This window comes from Acomys russatus, chromosome 13 (genome assembly GCF_903995435.1).
Source record: "Acomys russatus chromosome 13, mAcoRus1.1, whole genome shotgun sequence".
Classification (NCBI taxonomy): Eukaryota; Metazoa; Chordata; class Mammalia; order Rodentia; family Muridae; genus Acomys; species Acomys russatus.
The window spans coordinates 46,446,751-46,461,199 of NC_067149.1; the positions used below are offsets into that span (position 1 = coordinate 46,446,751).

General features: G+C 45.7%; 1 protein-coding gene across 4 annotated transcripts in view; it reads left to right on the forward strand.

The window, feature by feature from the left end:
- Positions 1-14,158, forward strand: part of Dcp1b (decapping mRNA 1B) — a 37,571-nt gene extending 23,413 nt beyond the window's left edge. For 2 of the 4 annotated variants that reach the window (XM_051155215.1, XM_051155216.1), the window contains 5 exons: positions 282-348; positions 1,919-2,054; positions 8,553-9,416; positions 11,631-11,807; positions 13,945-14,158. In XM_051155215.1, the coding sequence (XP_051011172.1) occupies positions 282-348; positions 1,919-2,054; positions 8,553-9,416; positions 11,631-11,807; positions 13,945-14,025 (1,325 nt within the window). In that variant the 3' untranslated portion in view covers positions 14,026-14,158. Of the gene's footprint in view, positions 1-281; positions 349-1,918; positions 2,055-6,404; positions 6,534-8,552; positions 9,417-11,561; positions 11,808-13,944 lie in introns of all 4 variants that reach the window. The other 2 variants (XM_051155217.1, XM_051155218.1) reach the window with 2 other exon arrangements.
- The last annotated feature ends 291 nt before the right edge of the window (positions 14,159-14,449 follow it).

The window sequence follows — 14,449 nt, forward strand, 5'->3', positions numbered from 1 at the left end:
CCAGCTGCCTGTTGGGTTAGAGGCCACACTGTAGGGGAAGCTGGCTTTGGTGTGACACAAACTCGGCTGCACTTCTAGGAGCAGGTGCTTGTCCTTTGGACACAGTGTCTCACGTAGGCCTGGCTTTAACTCCAGTGACCACTTTCATTTATTAATAGTTAATTAAATGAATCGATTCTGTAACTAATTATTATATATTTTCATCTAAGACGGAAAGGGCATTTCTTTCCATGGTGTGGCTTTGAAGATGCTTATGGCTTGTTTGATGTGTTTTTCCCCAGTGTCCATTTATGGAATTTGGTTTTATGATAAGGAAGAGTGCCAGAGAATTGCAAAACTAATGAAACAGTAAGTATTAAAAGGCCACGTGTTTCCTAGGAGCTGGCGCTTTGGTTCCTGTTTCTAAGTGTGTGAAGCAGCACTAGCTTTACCAGAAGTGTTTCTCAGCCATCATCTTCAACCTAACCCGCCCCTCCCCCGCAACACTGGACGCTGCTGAGTATATGAAAAAAGTAAGAAAGGCTTGCTGTGCCTTCTGAAGGTCCACCCTGCACATAACGCGGCTGATTGTTCTGCCCCGTGTGCTGTGAGCCCTTGCACTTGTTGGTTTTCTTTGGTACTTTCCTCATTTGTAAATAAGTAGTATTTTCTCTGCCAAGTTATGTGTCCATGCAGACTCCTCCTGAAAGGCTGCCCCGGCCTTTAATACCCCCCACTTCCTGCCTGCCCTTTAGCAGCCCTCCTTTCAAACTGTTTATAACTCAGAATCCCCAAGGCTTCAAACACCAAGTTCTTAGCATTGTCTTTAGTTCCCATCTCTGGGAGAGAAAAAAAAAAGCCACCACCCCCATTAGTCTCTTTCTCACATGCTGGTTCTAGATGCTTCTACACTACATTACTACCTGGGTTTCCTACCCCTGGCTTCCCTGATTGCATCAAAACGAGGCCCAGGTGAGACTGGTGGGCTCTGACCTGTTACCCCCAGTTATACTGCAGTTTATGCAAATAGCCAAGAGCCTCAGAATGAAGTTTCCTAATGAAGCTGAGTCTCTGCCTAGGACAGCTGTTCCCCACTTGGATGTGAGGCTCTGTCTGCAAAGAACCAGTATTCATTTCTAAATCCCAGGACAGTGAAATGAAAAAGTGACCCCCACAAGGAAATGAAAACCAGGGAACACATTTTTATAAATAAAATTGACTCCTGAAACTCTCCCTTGTGAGAGCTAATTTTAGGCAGCCAGCTCAAGTCACAGATGGTGATTAAGTGTGTTCAAACTGGTATTTACCACCATAACAACTAGTTCCTTAAACATTTCATGGTGTTGTAAATTGTGCAAGGGGTAATAATAGCAGGATTTCATATGAGTTAAAGAGTACCCTGAAAGTCAGTGAGGCGGTTGTGGCACACCTGGTAGTGCTGTGCAGTGACTGCTCAGGCAGGAAACTGATTTACAATCATGTGGTCAGTGCTAGAATGGGACCTTTAAGAGATCTCCAAATAGCCAGAGAGCTGTAAGGCCTGAGGTGGTCCAGTCCACCTTGCTTGACCTCAAGGCATTTCGGAAGGAGGGGGGTCATCCCTGTTGTGTGCTCTGAGGAAGGCTTCTCCTTTCTGCTGCTGTAATGGAAGAGCAGTCATGGCTGATGTGTCCAGCAATGAGCAGGCCTGTGTTTGTTATTCTCTTCATAAAACAGGCGGGGCAGGCTAGCGTCCACAGGCCATAGCTTGCTGCCTCCTACCGTGGATTTGCATATGTGGCCAGCTGACTCAAGACCTCTTCTCTCATTTTCTGTTTCCAGCGCCTTGGCAGTCTTTCTGAGATGGTGCTGATGGGATGGAAACCCTTGGGAGAGAATTGGAGGATAGCATTGGTTTTGACTTTAGTTTCCTAATATGTATCTGCCCTTGTTTTTCTAGCCTCACTCAGTGCGAACAGTTGAAAGCCTGTCATGGGGCTGGAGCAGGATCCTCCCCGGTGACCCTGAACTCAGGAGAGAGCCAAGAAGTGGATATCTTACAGATGTTGACCAAAGCCAAAGATGAGTACACGAAGGTGAGTCCTGCTCTTCTGTACGATGGTACTTAACCGCAGTGAGCGGGTCGACACAGAGGAAGACTTAAGGCGCTTCAGAAGCCAGCCAGGCGACATCAAGATAGCAGGTGTAGACTGTTCGCTTTTTAAGTAAATAAAAAGGTACCCTAAGACATTAGTAGCTTTCATATAAGCAAATTCTATCGTATTCAGTTAAAGGATCTACTAGATTTACAATGGCAATATGTAAAAAAAAAAAATCAGGCCTTTGTGGATGGGGCAGGCCGTCATCCCAGTATCTGGGAAGCTGAAACAGGAGGGTGCTGAGGTCCAGGCTAGCCCGGTAGTGAGACCTCTCAAACAGTCAAAGCAGGAGGCCAGCAACAGGGCTCAGTGGGTAAGGGCACCTGTCGCCAGGCCTCTACACGTGTGCTGTGGGGCCCTCCCTCCCCAGAGAATAGATAAAAGGTGGCTTGAAAATTATACAGAAGTGTATATCCTGTAAGCTAAGGATTAAGAAGACTGGATGTAAAGTTGTCAGTTCTCCTTTATTCTATAAAGTATAGGTGGTTTCTAACTAAATGCTGCTGTTTCCTCCTCTTCTCCTTTTCATAGAGCAGACAAGCTGACTGTAAGGGGGAAATAGGCAGAAGGCGTGGTGGGTGGGGGTGTAAAGACCAGCATTGTTGGCAGGAGGTAGAGTAGGGGCCATGAAGCAGGCTTTACCTGATGCTAAAACTTGGTTATGAAAATTAAGGACACTGTGGGTTGTTGGTATGCCTGCATAGTAGCCACATAGGCAGACAGGCTAGGTAAAGCCAGGATTAGATGGAATTATAGATCAAGTTTATGATATAGTAAAGAACTGTTTCAGGTCAGTTATATGAACGGATTCTTAAGTAAACGTGTTGAGTCAACTGGTACCCATTTGGAGAAGTAGAGAATCAAACTGTACCTCAAACTACATCCCAGGATAAATCTCAGGTCCCAGAGGAGAACTTACTTGGATCTCTTTGCATTCTAGGAGAAAAGAAATCTTCCTGTGCCTTAAAACTCAGAACCAATTAATTTCCACTATATAAAAATTAACATTTTGCAGATTTAAAAGAAACATAAGCAAAATAAAATTTTGTAACAAATAAGAAGAAATGTTCATGCCTAAAAACTAGGAAGTTGAAATATAAATTGATAAATATAAACATAAATTGAATATAAAAGATTAACACTAGAAAATGAACAAAATAAAATTAAGAAAAAAAATTGGAATTTGGAAACTGGGTTAAAAATAAGAAAATGTAACTGAATATTACATTATGACACGATTAGAAAGATCATGATTCAAGTCACAGTGTTTGAACTGAACAATCTTAGTAAGTAATAAATACTTTAAGGATGAAAAGAACAACAAATTAGAAACTTAATTCAGCAGTCTTGTTATTAATAGGAATATTGGCCTTGTAATTTTTCAACTGTTACAATAAATGAAATTTGCATTAGTGTATAATAATCTATGGTATCATGGTAATGATAGGAGAGACAGCGTGGACAAAAGTCAACCAAAAATAAATGACTACTGCCTTTTCTTTGAAAGTACTCAGATACCAATACCTGCCTCTGACACTACTATTTAATTGAGTGTGTGTGTGTGTGTCACAAGCCACTATTCACATGTGGCAGTCAGAGGGCATCTTTCAGAAGTCAGGTCTCTCCTGCTGTTGGTTGTGGATTCTAGGAACAAGCTCGGCTCATTGAAGGTCCCAGGAATTAAACTCAGGGTTCCGGGCCCCATTTTCCCACTAGCCATCCCATAGGCCTCACACTGATAACATTCCCTGTCTACATTCTTCTTGGCTTATGAACTCATGGACTCTTCAGGCTTTCCGAACATGGTCTTTGGGGTATTCTGTAAGTATTTGAAACTAACATCGGGATCTTCAAAGTGCCTTCCTCTCTTTCCTCCCTGTCCCCACCCATCCAAACAAGATCAGCCTTTCCAGGTCCATTTCATAGCCTTCCCATCTCACAAGTCATGCCTGACCTCGCCAATTAGATGGAGATGCTCTCCTGTTAGCATCAGTCACATTGCATAAGCCTTGTCCCGCCTGTGCTGTCACCTCTCATATGTACATGTAGGCGTTTTAGACATACTCAGACAATGTACAGACCATAAGTAAAGTGTGTCTGGTATAAAGAATTGGGAAATGGAAACAGTAATTTAAAAGGCAGGAATTTTTATTTCCCTCAGAATTCTTCTGAAGGGCATCTCCATTTTTGGACATGTTTAAGAAGAGGCAGTGGAGATGTTTAAAAAATTTTCATGTCTCTTGATAAAAATTAAACAAAGAGGGCTGAGATCCTTTCAGACTCTGGAATTTGGTGGGGAGTTCAGTTTTCTTTTTAAATTAATTTTTAAAATTTAATTGACAAGTTGTTTGTTTAAATTAAGACATCCAACCTTACATAGTTAGCATTTTTTGTGGTGAGAGCACTTAAAGGCTCCTCTTAGCACCTTTCACAGATGCTATTATTAGCTGTAGTCACTGTGATGTGCAGTGGATCCTTTTGAACTTCCCACCATGTCTTTTTGTGTCTTAAACATCCCCACAATGGCTCGTTGCCCAGGCCTCTGATAGCCACCAGTCTCCTTCCCTTGTGAATTCTGCTTCTCTGGATTCCACATAGAAGTGATGTCCTGTGGTGTTTGGCTCTCTGTGCTTGGTGGAATTAGCATACTAGCCTCCAATTTCATCCATATGTTCACAAATGACAGGACTGCTTTTTTCTCCTTTGAAAATTAAATATCATGTGTCTGTCTGTCTGTCTGTCTGTCTGTGATTTTATTTGTCCATCTATGTGTTGTCACACATTTAATTGATCCACGACTTGGCTGTTATAAATGGTGCTGCAATGAACACAGATGTCTCTGGGACATAATGATGTCATGCCCTGTAGTTATGTGCCCAGCAGTGGCAGGTCTTCTGGTAATTATATTTTTAGGTTTACCAGCAGTACTGTACCAGGATTCCCTTTGCTTTGCCTTTTAATTTTTTTTTTAATTTTATGTGTGTGCACCACATGTGTGCCTGGTGCCCACAGAAATCAGAAGAGGGCATTAAATTTCCTGGAACTACGGCTGTGAGTGCTGGGAACCAAACCTGGGTCCTCTGCAAGAGCAACAGGTGCTCTTAGCCCTTGAGCCATCTTTCCAGCCCTCTTAGGCCTTTTGAGAGTACACACCCTACCTGGAGTGACAGAAGGTCCCATGGTAACTTTGATTAGCATTTCCCTAATGATTAGGGTTGTCATTTTGAGTCCAGGTTGGACTATGTAGTAACAGTCTGTCTCAAAAAAGAAAAGGGGGAAAGACCTAAGGAGAGGCAAAGCTACCTCTCAGTGTAGAGGAAAGGCCAAAGAATTGACAGAACTCTTGCAAAATATAGTTATACTTTTGTGTGGTTGATCTAACAGATAGGTGCACACACTGACAACCAACTCCAGGCCTCTGTCCTAGAATTAGAGGGTGTGCCCCAATAGGTGGAAACCCCCTTGAGAACTGTGGGCTCCTGAGATGTGAGATGGCGCCTATCACTCGTGCTTTGTCAGAGGCAGTGACAGTGTTTTCAGGCCTTAGGCCTTGACTGTGAAGCTGAAGCAGACACGACAGAGTCTACAGTGTGCACGGCCTATTGTAGTGCGTGTTTTGACAAAACAAACCCCAGCATCATTGCCAGGCCCTCTTGTGAGGAATCCTGTTAGCGGGTGCATAGTTGGTTAGATTAATAGGTGATAATGAGTCAGTATCTGAAGTGATGAGGCTTGTCTGTTTATGAAATTCTAATTTGTAGTGAGTGGCACAGAACACTTTATTTAAATTGTCCTGTTAATGCAAGAAGTCATCCATTAAATAAAGATAGTGTTAGCAATTTTTAAATCACTGGTTTAAGACAGCTTTACTTTTTAGTTTGTAGCCAAAAAAAAAAAGGTTAGGCGCTTGGGTTAAATATTTTTAGCAGCTCCCCGTCCCCTACTCTAAATGTGTTGATTCTGTGAGTGCTTACCATTGAAACCTGTTAGACTGGTTGTTTTTAAATCAAACACATAATCTTCCAACTATCTAAGAGCATTGGGTCCTCGGGCAGCTAACGTTAGTGGTGGTGTTTCAGGGCACTGAATTACACACAAAAATAAATTTGTAGTTGTTTTTTACCCAGATAGAGTTCCCATCAGAAGGGTAGGAGAGATTATCCATCATGCATGAAAACTTATTTTAAAATAGCCATTTACCAATTAGGTAAGCAAGAGCGAGTGTAAAAGCTCTAAAGCTTCTTTTATTTCCATCAAAAATAAAGTCTTTGGGTTTTTCCATTCCAGTGTAAGACCTGCTCTGAGCCAAAACAGATAACCAGTTGTTCTGCCATCTGTGACAACCCTAAACTTATCAAACCCATCCCTGTGAGACCCAGCAGCAGCCAGAGGCTGCAAGATCCCCTGCCCAGCAAGGTAGGAGTCCTCTGCTTCTTGTTTTGTTTTCTTTTTTGAGACATTTTTTTTTAATTAAAATATAATTACATAATCCCCCTCCTTCCCTCCCTCCAACCTATCCACCTTAAACTCCCCTTACCTTCTCTCATCCATGGCCTCTATTTCTTTAATTCCTAAATATTAAATACTCATAAATACACATAATTACCACTGTTCAGTCTAGGTTGTTATGTATATGTATACTATTCGTGTGTACTGTTTTTCAGGGCTGACCATTTGGTGTCGGATAGCCACTTGGTGTGCTCTTCCCTGAGGAAGACTGTCCCCCCTGCTCTCAGCATGCCTTAGTTGCCTATAGTTCCATGTGTAGGAGCGAGACCCCATGCAATCTCCCCCTTCCATGTCAGCATGCCTTCTGTTGGTTTCATGCCGCTCTGGTCACAAAGCTTGGAAATGGAAACATCTTAACTGCCCTTCAGCTGATGAATGGATAATGAAAATGTGGTGCACATACAGTATGGAATACTGTTCAGCTGTAAAGAAAATCAAATCATGAAATTCGTAGGTAAATGGGTAGAGCTAGAAGCGATAATACTGAGTGCAACAACCCAGACCCAGAAGGACAAATGTCACATGTTCTTTCTCATCTGAGGCACCCAGCTCCAGATCTCACAGTCTGAGTATGTAACCTGGAGTGTACAGAGACCAGGAAATCCTCTGCTTATCTGCGGCCTCACTGGGGGTCTCAAAGAGCTTTATCCATATACCTCAGGGGAGGGCCTAGCACTGCTGAAGGACCCTGAAGGTCAGTAGAGAAAGGCAGCGTTGTTCAACTGTGTATCTGTACTATGTGGCACTGATGTTCTTCCTTGGGTACTGTAGCCTTTACCACATCCTGTGCTTATGGCTTGTGAGGTAACAAGTGTCAGAGAGACAGAAGCATAAGCCATTGGGGTGCATTCCAGGATAGGTGACTTCCCAGACCCCTGGAGGAGCAGCCATCATGGCAGCACAATAAAATGTAATATTCTGAGCACTACTCTGTACCAGGAGCGATGCCAGGCACTGGGTCTGCAGCATGGAATGTCTGCTGTGGATTAGCTCTGGGCCAGGGAGCCTAAGCCCTACAGGCCTGTGGCCGTGTGTGTGGTGTGTGCTATTCAGAACAGTAGCACAGAGACAACATTGACTGAGTAGCAGGGCTCATTGCTGACTGTAAAGGAAATGTGTCTGTTCTTGCATCATAGTTATTCTTACATAAGAAGGGGCCTGTTCAATGAATTAGTTTAAGTCAGTTCTGAAAATGGACATGAGCTGGAAGACATAAAATGACTGACTATTGAAAATCTTGTTTTGATTTTAAAAAAAAGTATTTTCTAACTTATTTTAGTTTTTCAATCCTTGCAAGAGAACTTTTTATTTCATTTTAGTAGAGAAACCAAGATACACTGGCTTTAGAATGGAGCTATGTCTCCAAGCAGAGTGTGCAGAAAGGCCCAGGGCCAGGAGGGCAGGAGCAGCATGGCAGTGGGGCCAGAGCATTGTATATGCCCAGTCCTTGCACATTAGATTAAAATACTAATTTCTTTCTAGCCTTGGTTCTCTATAATTCTGTGAAAAGCTACTAAGAACCCAGAGCTCTTACATCCTGCTTATTTCCGACACATCTTGTTCTCAGCATCCCTAGATGGACCATGGCTGGAGAGTGGGTTTCCATGAAGTATGTGCAATCTTCTACTGTAGAGTAGAATTTTGTGCCCTAGTCCGTGAGATGCAGACCCCTCGAGGGTCACATGCATGTCTTATCAAGTGACCAGATACTGTGGCATAACAACAGTCTCGGGGACACAGAGGGTAGAATGCTGGGAAGATAGACGTTTCAGAGGTCTCAGGCTTTTCAAGTTCATAAATTTCACCTCTGTCATTGACCCTTTGTGGATAGAGGAAACCATCAGTTAGCTGAGTTACACTTCCCAGCCTCCCCTCCCATAACCAAGATATGCGAACCTAATTGTGGATATCTTTCTTTTTCCCCAGACCTTGGACCCCAAGCCCCAACACCTATCTTTGACAGCACTGTTTGGGAAACAAGACAAAGCTCCCTGTCAGGAAACTATGAAAACTTCCCAGACCTTTGCCCACCATCATCACCATCATCACTACCACCAGCAGCAGCAGCAGCAGCAGCAGCAGCAGCAGGAGAAGCTTCCTGTTCATCACGGGTTTGCATGCTCCCTGTCCTGTGAGGAACCCAGGAAGCTCTTACTCCCGGTAGAGAAGCAGCTATGCCCAGCCATTCAGAAACTCATGGTTGGGAGCACAGGACTGCACCCCTTGCCACGGCACCCTGAACAGTGGCCCTGTGAAAGTGGCAGCCCCAGTCCTGCAAGGGGAATTCTTCCTGGTCCTGTCCAACTGGGGTCCCCCTGGAATGGTGGGACTGCCTACTGTGCACAGAGCACTGGCAGAAGCCACAAGTTGTTAGAGCAGCTTCAAGGTGCCCCTGGGGCAGTGCATAAGTATAATCCATGTGCTCCTGCCAGCCCAGCTGTGGCCACTCAGGTGGCTCCAGGCCAGAGCATGGCCCAGTCACAACTGATGTATTTCAGTGGCCCCCTTCCACCTCTCATACCAGGACATCAAACTCTCAGGAAGGAGCAGTGTGCACCACCAGTACAAGCCCTGCCCCTCCCTGGCAGCCAGGAGAGCAGCTCTAGGATGCTCCCTACTCAGGAGCTCCTAAGAAAGCTCCAGGTAGTGCAACAAGAGCAGCAGGCGGCCCCCCGGCCAGCCTTGGCAGCCAGGTTCCCTGTGTCAGCCCAGGGCTCAGGTACAGAAAAGCCCTTGGAAGCCTGGGTCAGCAAGACAGCCAGCATGGAAAACCAGGCTCCTCTTCTGCAGGTAAATATGTGCTGGGGAGATACCACACTGCTGGCGTGGTGCACTGGAATCTGCAGCTGGCTGCTGTGCTGCAGGGAACATGTGTCCTGTGGATTTCCATTTAGAACAGCTACCCAGAGCCCCCTCAGTGTGTCTGTTTGTCTTTCATCTTGCCTTTCTGCCTGGATAGAGACATTTCCCTCTGCTTACAGGCTGTCACTCCTCTGCCATTTACAGATTGTAAAGTAAAATCTTTATCGTGTCATAAGGCCTGAAGGCCAGCCCAGATGTGGAAAAATACCTAGCCTTTGACTAGAAGACCCATGACCTTTGGCTCTGACATTTTGGGATGTAAACATCTGGCTAATTCTTGGTTTTGCTCTGTGATTGATTGCTGCTTGCTCATTGGCTCAGTGTAGGATTTGAGTGTTTCCTGTATGTCAGTAGCCACTTTACTGCACAGTGGTGAGAAAGCAGATGCCATACCACTACAGCCAACAGGCTTGTAGGTTCTTGAAGTAAGCAGAAATAACAGTCAAGACCGTACTGCTTTCAATGCCTCTAGGTGATCGGTATTATGAAGACCAGGCAGGAACATGTGTGCCACCCACAAACGGCCAGAGAAGGGAACATGGTGTAATTTCTAGAAATAGTGTTTCTTTCTGGGAAGATAGTGAGAATCCAGGATCCAGTGAGACTCCAGGATCCGTTGGCCTTGCCTGTAGTGGCATCTGAAGGTCCAACCAGGTCTGTTTTCCTTGAATTGCCACAGAGTGCATAAAAATGCGCTGACTTTAAATATTGGAAGGTTCCCCCCCCCCCACCTATTTTATGTCTAGCAAAGTTGGTCTTTTTGACATATTTTATCATATAGCTCATAGTGGGTCCTCAGAAATTGTTCGCACGTTTTAAAACAAAAGCCCTGGGCACATAACACATAGATTTGACTGTGAACCAAATCGAGGTGTTTCTTTATTAAATCCCTTCTGTTCAAACTGGGGCTTTGTCCTCACTCTCATGCAGTGCATTATTGACCCCATTTTTAAATGTCTGCTTTTCATTTCTCTTTAATTTGGAATCAGAAAATCAGGGTTAATAATCAGACTTAATTTCTGCATATACAATTCTCTTTGTTTTTAGTTCTCACAAATGTCAGGAACCAAATAAGGAAAGTGTACATTCTGTCAGCCCACGCTGTGCTCTTCCTGCCGCTGTGACTCCTCCCTTCGGGAGCTAGCTCTCAACACCTCTCCTTGGGGTATCAAATAGGGAAAGCTAAAAGAAACAACCGCCTGTTTTCCTCTAGGCCATTTTCTGCCCCCAAAGATGCCAAGGGAGTGATGATAAAATTATAGCCACTTCTAAATTGCCACTTCTCTGCTTACTTCTCTGGAGTTTTGGAGTGCTTTGAGGCTGAGAAATAAGATACCTTTTTGTTACCTGAGTTAGAGACACATGGCAGCTGTAGGAGTCAGTCAGACCCAGTTCAGAATGTCACTTGCATAATTGGGAAAGCCATTTGAAAACTTGGTGTTAGACCTCCCAGCCAACGGATTAGATAGACTCAGCACACAGACAGGTCGCAGTGGTTCATGATCTGTGTGCCCAGACCTTGCTCTTTATCCCGTGATCTACCCCTTTGCCCTCATCCTGGCCCCACTCCTCACCCATCCCCACCCCCCATGCCAGCCAGGAGAAGCGGTAGATAGCTACGCTGGGTGTAGATAATCAGAGAAGCACGAGAAGGGGCCTGCTGCATAAGTCACAGTTCCTCCTAGTGACAGGGGCAGTATCTCCTTGAGGAGCCAGGTCTGGGCGCATGGATGACAGGGTGTCAGGGCAGGGCAGTGGACAGCCAGTGCTGAGGGAAGCCAGCCCTCCTAAATATCTGCTTCCTGAAAGATAAGCTCTCACACGAGGCCCTAGTTTCCTGCACAAAGGTCATGGCATTGGCAGGTGGCTCCAGAGCTAGGTAGTAACCACTGAGGAAAGTGCTGAGGGTGGAACAGGAACAGCCCCTGTCAGTCCTCCCCACCCTCGGGATCTGGGGATGATTCCCACTGAGCACCCCTCTACCACCATTGTGAACATGGCCTTTCATCTCTGGAGCTCCGTTGTGTGGGTCCTCCCTAACCCTGCCTGTGTGCATGTCTTTGCTGTGAGCAGACCATCTCATCTCGGTGTGTCCCTGCTGCAGTGGCCTCTCTGCTCACGCCCCCTGTGGTTTTCACACAGTCCACCTGTGCCCCACTGAGGGAGACTGATAATGGGCTCATGCCCCTAGGAGGCCAAGAACTCCCTGCTGCCTCCTCCAGCCTCCTCCTGCCCCCGCAGAACTGGGACTCCTCCACCATGGCCAGCAGACCCCTCAGCAGGCTACAGCTCCAAGAGGCCCTGCTGAACCTCATTCAGGTAAGACTGTTGAGCACCGTGGCAGACTGAGTTGGCTGAGCCTTCTTTGGACTCCATAGAGTGACGCCCCCTAAACAGCTTCTAAACTCAGTTAAGTGGATAATATTCACAGTACTACTTGTGGACGGAGGTGTCTCAAGCCTTCAAGAGATTTGTGACTTGGAGGAATGAGTAAGTCCTCCTAGCTGCCAGCAGCCAGAAAAAAAGGGGGGGAAACATATGATGAATAACCAGCCAGCCGGGGCACTCTGGGAGCTCACTGTTGAGAGCAGTCTTAGAGCCATTCTTGGGCAAGCTGTATTCTTAAGCTGCCCCAGCTATGACTGCTGTCAACACAGGTCAGCTATGGCTTTGAAACCTGCTGCTCAGCACAGGGTGGAGTGATAGGCCACCTTGCCAGCCCTGGCCTTGCGTGTCTCTGCTGTACCGTGGTAGTAACTTATTCCAAACTGTGTGCCGTGCACTGTTAAGTTGAATAATTCATTCAATTTACTCAGGTAAAGGTGCTTGCCACCAAGCCTGATGACCCATGGCTTTCTTCTGACCACTTGGGTGTCCTGGCATATCCACACCTGCACACATACCCCTCCCGCACACATACACAAAGTAAATCAGTGCAAAAAAAAAAAAAAAAAAAAAATTAAAACCTTCTTATTTATCTGATTCTACAGATGAGGAAACTGAGGCTTACGTTTGGTCTGGTGTTAGCACCGAGCCAGGCTGCCCTGTTCCTGTCTCCTCTTAGGCTATGTAGCTAATGTTCCAAGACTAGACAGCCGGTGTAACAGAGCACACTCCTGAGTGAATGACAGGCCCTGCAGAGGGTAGTGCTCGAAGTCACACAGAAGCAGAGACCTCAACTAATGTGTTTAGGATCTCGTAGGCTGTCTTGACGGTGTCTGGAGGCTCTACATTATCAGCAGGCGACTGCAGCAGAGCAGGCCAGCCTTGGCGGTTGTCTGGTCTCTGGTTGATGTTTAATCCCTATTAGTGAAAACATTTCTAAGATAACGTGTTTTAGAGAGAACAAGAAGGATGGGACTGGAAATGAGCATCTGTTTGGAAGTAGAATGGCAGTCTGGCATGATTGAGCCTTCCTAATTTAATTAATGTCACTAATCTTAAATATGCACTAAGATAGAAATATGGCCCATTTATTCACAGTGAGTTCATGAGAATGTAGAACAAATATCTGCAAATTTCTTTAGCAGAACAATAAGGAAACATATAAACATAGGTTTAGATTTTAAAGAGTCTTGCCTTTCCTGGCTCATTCCACTCCGATCACATTACCCTAAGACTGGATGTTGTGCCTTAGTTCAGTACTGTTCCCGCCATTCTCTGTGTGCGGCTAACACTTCTCCGTGCTGTGGGTTTTGTATTCCTGAAACACTCTAAAAGTCACTCAGAGCATCTTTGTAAGAAAAGCAGAATGAAATAACATCTTTTTACACATGGATTGACAATGCCACTGACTGGTATGGAGAGGGAATAAACCAGGGAGGCTGAACATGGGGGACCGCAGAAGCTGCGCTGGATTCGAGAGGGAGGGGAAAGCCTCGAGCATGAATCAAGAAAACCAGTGCTTAGACCTAGAGTTTGCTCCCCACCTTAGTCAGACATAAGAGCTCTGAAACTGCCTATCTATGGCTGCCCATTGCCGAGGCCAGAGGTCACGGGAAGAGCCATGCTGACTTTGGCAAGGTACCAATGGGCCATGCTATGGGTAAAATCCCAAAGAGTGCCTGGAACAATGCACAGACATTACCAGCAACCTGGAGGATTTTAGCAGGGACCAGCGGACTCCCCCGCTGTTGCCGAGGCGCTGTGACTCATCCCTGCTGGTTCATCCTGCACACTGCACAGCTGGACTCTGCATGGCCGGCCTGCCGTCTGTGTCGGCTGTTGTGGCACATGGACTTCACATACCGACAGTGAAGTCCAGCAGCTCTGCCCCCAGCCTTGCCTCCAGGCCCCTTCACACCCCCACACACAGGCCAACCCTGCCGGCTGTCAGCACAACCAGCAGAGGTAGGTAAGGCGCTGACCCACGGCCAGCGCAGCTGCGGACAGGCAGGGAGTCTTGCCTTCTGCTGCTCAAGTAACGGCCCCTGGGCCTGTTGCCTTTGTTTTCCAGAATGACGACAGCTTCTTAAGCATAATCTATGAAGCCTATCTCTTCAGTGTGACACAAGCAGCCATGCGAAAAGCCACGTGACCGACAGCGTGAGAGTAAAGACTTTTGAGAACTGATTTTTCCAGGTCCTTCATGTGAACTGGTGCAACCAAACACATTTCTGCCTTTTAAACAAAGTATAGTAATACAGAGTAAAATGTTTTGTACTGTTGAATATCCTTGTTTTTTGACAAATTGTACCCTCTTGTATACTTGGCACTACAAATTGAGTAGGTAGGTGGTCTGGGCTCAGTTCATATAAGATTACATTTTCCCTACATTCCTACATCTGCCATTTTTAAGACGAATTGGGCTCTTGCACAATTTCCTAGTGTTGGGTTTTGTGTGCCATGGTGCTTGATAACCACCAGAGGGCAATATTACCCCACTTGTTACCTACTAGGGAGGTCCCTGTACTTTTGGAAGCAATGAAGACTTAAAGGCAAGACAGCCTCTTACTTGCAGA